The sequence below is a fragment of the Hyposmocoma kahamanoa genome, unplaced genomic scaffold (genome assembly GCF_003589595.1).
Source record: "Hyposmocoma kahamanoa isolate Upper Pololo Valley unplaced genomic scaffold, ASM358959v1 215, whole genome shotgun sequence".
Lineage (NCBI taxonomy): Eukaryota > Metazoa > Arthropoda > Insecta > Lepidoptera > Cosmopterigidae > Hyposmocoma > Hyposmocoma kahamanoa.
The window spans coordinates 1,066,760-1,072,647 of record NW_020653736.1 but is presented as its reverse complement, the minus strand read 5'-3'; the positions used below and the strand labels follow the sequence as shown (position 1 = coordinate 1,072,647).

Here is a 5,888-nt window from a genome sequence, read left to right as displayed (position 1 = left end):
AGAGCACTCAAAGGCACTGCAGACAGTCAAATGCACTCAAAGACACTGAAACGCACTCAAACGCACTATAAAGCACTTAAAGGCACTCGACGGGACTCAAAGGTACTCAAGGGGACTCTAAGGCACTCAAGAGCACTCAAAGGCGCTCGCAAGCACCCAACTTAAGTAAAGACTTGGAAACATTTCCACTATATCTGGTCGATTCGCAGCCTTACCGTCTGAACAATTACCTTACAGGCCTATGTTCCCGGTGAAGGAGACTACCCAATGTTACAAGTGTTATGCAACGAAGGCTCGGTTCACCTCCCTCACTGCTGTAGTGCTCAGTTTTGAACTGTTACATTACTAGAGCATGTTCGTGGTGACAAGCGTCTATGAATAGTAAAATTGCCAAATTAGGTAGTGAACACTAACCCGAGAATTACCGAAATACTTACGATTCACCAGCTCGGGCATTTTTCATGAATAACAAACTTAAAACTTTCCCGCCTATTTTAAAAATGCGCGCTAACACTACTCTACACAACTATTATTTTTAAAAAGGCCACGGACAATAATACGCTGTAAAAGAAAGAAGTTTTTGTTTTTACAAAAATCGTACACATTTTTTATGTTTTTGTTTATCCTTTAAAACGTAACACACACCAATGTCTCTAGTCTAGTCTACATAAAGTGGTATTGTTTGCTAAGAAAAATTGGTAATACGCAGGAGCAATGCCGCCCGAGCACGAGCTGTACTACGGCTTCACCCGCTTCGCGATGGAGCTCAACGAGCTGGAACCCGGCATGCGCGAGCTGCTGCCGTCCACCGACACCAGGCTCAGGTCTGTCACGCCTACTGTTGGCTAATTTTCCGAAAACTTTCAAATAGTGGATATTTTTCTGGAAAAATTTCCCAAGAATTGGAAAAATGTAATTTTGAACGCTCATATTAAGTTCTACGTTTAGAAATATCTTTTGAAGTTTTATTCAGCGTGAACTATAAAATGAACTTGTATAGCTAAAGGCAACATAAAGAAAAACGAGTTTTAAAATGATTTTACAACAGCGAAAAAACCTCCAACAACCACACCACAACCACTTGTTGTTGGCTCCATCGTTTTCGTTCAGTAACTTCAACTTTTGACAGGTGTCAATGTGAAAAATTTATGGAAAAATATTTATTTTGAAAAAAAAATGTACATTTTTCCATGACCCAAGACTAGACACGCCATCATCACACCGAACGTTTCTCACTTACTGGCTTATCAGCCAGATAACCATCCAACTTCAAAAGCCAGTCCGAAGTACAGCTTCAAATGTCAAATGATCAAATAATTGTGGAATTTGACATTTTTGTCGTAGTTGAGTCGATCAGAAAAAACTTGTCCATGCAATAAGAGCGAAAGAGATAATGTGCGTTTCCCGTCGGCGCTCCAAGCGAACAAATCAACATCCGGGCTTTTTTTATACTAATTGCGACTGTACTATATTGTAACTAGTGGAGTAATTTCACAAAAAGTAATTGAATATCAATTTAATAAAAATTTAAGTCCCATGTAATTTCACCAGCACCCTTACCCTTCAGAACCGGAACACAGTAATGCTGACACTACCGCTTGGCGGCAGAAATAGGTAAGGTGGCAGTACTTCCCTGAACAAACTCATTCACAAGGAGCTCTACTGCTCTGCTCTACAGATAACATGGTCACGGCGTACTCAACCGTATAAATTCGTGATTTTAAATATGAAAACATAGTTTTATTTACCTGCATAAACCGAAGACCTCTATGCATAATTCATGCTTTATCGTTTCGTTTTTAAAAACTCCTTGCGTCATCTAGCGAGCTTTTTATGAACTGCTATAAAATCGCTTATTTGTCGTGTAACTTAACATTGCAGGCCCGACCAACGCGCGCTCGAAGAAGGGGACGTGGACGCCGCGGAGCAGTTTAAGCATGAACTGGAACAGGCTCAGCGCGAACGAAGGAGGGACAGCCCCGAACACACACCTGCTTGGTTCCGGTAAGAGCGGTTCCTCTTTGGCACTGGCCACGCAATTATAAATAACGAAAAGTTAAAATGAAAAACACAAAAAATCACAGTAAAAAAAGCATATATGTAGAGCAGTTTATATAGGTAATTCAGGTTTTTGTTTCAAATGCGGTAGCATCTCTTTTACAGTTCAACGCTTCCAATTGCTTCCGAAGCCCGCCTAGGACTCTTCAGTGCCCACGGGGAGGCACTACTTTGGGAAACTATAGTTTTTTCTTATAATATCAAGTGAAGGGACGAACAAGTCGTGCGCCTGATAGGAAGCTACACGCCTGTCCATGACAGTTGCAGTGCCACTCAGTTTTTTAAATCTCAAAGATCTGAGGCGCCCTGCCACTGCGCCCGTCACCCCGAGACATAAGTTGACAAGTCCCACGTGCCAGTAATTTCACCTGCACCTTTTACCTTCAAAACCGGAACACAGTAATGCTGACATTACTGCTTGGCGGCAGAAACAGGTAAAGTGGCAGTAGTTCCCTGGACGAACTCTTTGACAAGGAGCTCTACTGCTACTAAAATAATGGTCTACGTATTCAATGTTTATGTCAATCTATTTGTATTTTTACTTATTTACTATCCGTTTTGATTATGGTGTTATACTAATGTCAAAATATGATTTTTATATACAATTCATTTATCATTTTCATTCAATTTATCATACAAAGTAATTTTTTCATTGTTAAAGATAAAAAGAAAATAAACACATAAAAACTTAGTTAAATAAAATTTTGAATACCCTATCTTTGAGTCAACGTAGCCCATGAAGGCTTAAAACTCTTCCTCAGAAGATGATTTTGAAATAGAAAGAGTTTGAAATTTTACTAAGAAAGGTGTCTTTGCAGCAAAATGCGCGAAGACGGCGAGGAGACATGGATGTTCACGGGCGAGTATTGGTCTGCCCGGGAGTCGGGCTTCCCCAAGCTGCGCGCGCCCAGGATCTGGTGACTGCGGCGATGGCTCTTCATACACGTGAGTACTGCAAAGCTCATCTACTAGTCCAATAGTGTAACCGATTAGATGTCCGAAATTACAGTTGCTCGAAATACCCTTTGCTCAAATATTCATAAAGCCGAAAATCGATTTATAACCATGAACCAGTAACTCGAGAGGACTGCGAATCTTAATACTGCAGATCATGCTCTGAAAAAGGTCGGAATTCCGTGTTATAGATGTCGCTGTTCAAAATAGCCTGTAAGTAGTTTATATTATGTAAATGGTCGTGGATAACAGTTAAGTCCTCTTTAATATGAAATATTAATTACCTATTTCTGCCGCCAAGCAGTAATATTAGCATTACTAAGTTTCCGGTTTAGAAAGGTAAGGGTGCTGGTGAAATTACAGGCACATGGCAGTTGTCAACTTATGTCTCAGGGTGACGGGCGCAGTGGCAGTGCCAATAAGATCTTTGCGATTTATAGCTGTAAATGACACTGCACCTGTTATGGATAGACGTATTGCTTACCACCAGGCGCACAACTTGTTCGTCCCGTCACTTGATATTATAGAAACATATATATGTATAAAAAAGTCAGTTTTTTTTCCTTATAATATTATTCAAATATACATTATGAGCTATATTAATTTCTAAATCGTATGTCGAAATTGCCAAGTTAACATTTTAAAGTTTTGAACGTAACTTTAGCATTTCTCAGTTTTATTCGTTACACACTTAGAGTATTATAAACTCCTAGATATCGGTTAGATGAACAACCACAATTTATTTCATAATTTTATACTAACGCTGCTGTGCGTCAACAAGCGGGTAAACTAAAGTGAGTCTGGGCGGGTCGGGTGACAGTATAAAATTATAAAATAAATTGTGGTTGTTCATTTAACCGATATCTAAGATTTTATAATAACTCTATGTGAGTAACAAGCTTTGCCAAATAAAACTGCGAAATGCTAAAGTCACGTGTTATGCTCTTTTCAGTGAATTCAAAACTTGAAAACGCTCCTCTGTAAACTTGGCAATTTCGACATACGATACTTTACGTAGTAGTCGAAATATGCGTGTCAATAGATGGCAGTGTGTGTTACAAACTAATTTATAAATTAACGCTTCCTGATATGGGTAGATGGCGGTAATCCTAAACAAAAATAGCCGGCACTAATCATATAATCTGTGCATTAAACGCCATCTAGTTGCTTTATTTGTTATCACTTGTATATGTAAAACAAATTAGTTACAAAAATAGCTATTTCGTACTCGTAGCGACATCTGATGTACCAATGGGTACTATATACCCGACTAAGCAATCTTGTATAGCGATTAGCGGTCCTCTTGAGTATTTTGGATGGTTATCGCAAAGATTAAGTTTGTTTTATAGTATTTCTAAAGAAATATGTTTTCCTTGGAAAATTACGTTTGGGAGTATGAAATTCGAAGCGTTACTTCGGGATGGTGCTGGTGAAATTGCAGGCACATGGGACTTGGTAACTTGTGACTCAAGGCGACGGACAAAGCTCTGAGCGAGACGGTAACTGTTATGGACAGTCGTGTCTCTTATCACCAGGCGCACGACGCGTTCGTCCCGACACTTGATATCATAAAAAAATGTGATTCCGGTCTTCTGATTTTTCAGCAGAATAAATATTTTTTCCGGATATTTTTCCAATATTAACCTTTGGAAAATGATTTTTTTCGCTGTTGTGAAATCGTTTTAAATGTCGTTTTTGTCTAAGTGACGTTTATAATTCACGCTAAATAAAATTTCAAAATATATTTCTAAACGTAGAACATAATTTGAGCCTTTGAAATCACATTTTTCCAATTTTTCTAATGTTTCCAATTTACCGGGAATATATCCGGAAAATTTTCCACTATTTGAAAATTTTCGGAATATTGCCCAACAGTAATTGTAAATCAATGTTTGTCATTGTCAGTCAAAACTTAAAGAGACAAAACTGTGAATTAGCATGAATAATTATCGGATATGTATCGGATAATTATATTTTATTTTATATTTATTTGTTTATTGTATGTTTTGGAGATAGGTTTGAAAACTTACGCATAATAATTATAGACAATGTTTTTAATTAAAGAAAAATTCTTTACAGCGTAAACCCGCATGCGAGGTGCTCTGCTAGGTTGTGCGTCGCTTCCGCTTAACGCGTAGCTTTAGCCTTTACTCTACTACTTATTACGATACCTATACTGTGCTCCAAAAGAGTACGGTACTAATTATTACTGTTCGCATACAATACTCCGAGAGAAGTAACCAAGTCCCGTTTTTTATAAAATAATAGAGTGTTATGAAAATTGTTAGTAGAAATAGGTAATGATCTACGTGTTAACTCTATAACATAGAATAACTTCAAAAAGTTAATTAATTTAATTCGAAAATTTAATATTTGTTTTATATTTTTCATAACACTCTGTATATTATATTGTTAATATTCAAATATTCTTGATATAATGAAATTAATTCCTAAAGCAGGAGGCAAAGCTAAGGGTCAATTCTCACTTTATCAGCATAATACACTGTAGCACTGCGCCTGTCATTTATTTCGTGTTGCCAATGTCACATTATTTTAATTTAAAACACAATAATATGATGGTAACTAATATACCAAATGATAGTTTATGTACATTATAGTGTAAAAAAAGAACAAAATTTAGTTTAAACAAAAACAACAACGTCCGATAAAAAATAAAATTACATAAAAATTCCCTACACTATAGACTACCTTGGTGAATCGTAGCTCTTAGGTTCTCTGTATGTAGTCATAAGGGTCCATTTCTGATTATATAGATTTAGAAAACGATTTTGTTAATAAACTTAATTAATGCCTCTGAATTTATCGTTGTTTTGATACTCTGATTGTCTTGTACATTAATTATAGTAGTGCTGTTG

At 37.1% G+C, this 5,888-nt stretch overlaps 1 protein-coding gene across 8 annotated transcripts in view; it reads left to right on the top strand.

Moving 5' to 3' along the window:
* Positions 1-5,200, top strand: part of LOC113227767 (oxysterol-binding protein-related protein 3-like) — a 64,762-nt gene extending 59,562 nt beyond the window's left edge. For all 8 annotated transcript variants that reach the window (XM_026460768.1, XM_026460770.1, XM_026460767.1 and 5 more), the window contains 4 exons: positions 710-824; positions 1,882-2,004; positions 2,877-3,003; positions 5,092-5,200. In XM_026460768.1, coding sequence (XP_026316553.1) covers positions 710-824; positions 1,882-2,004; positions 2,877-2,979 — 341 coding nt within the window. In that variant the 3' untranslated portion in view covers positions 2,980-3,003; positions 5,092-5,200. The remainder of the gene's footprint in view (positions 1-709; positions 825-1,881; positions 2,005-2,876; positions 3,004-5,091) is intronic.
* Positions 5,201-5,888: the final 688 nt, after the last annotated feature.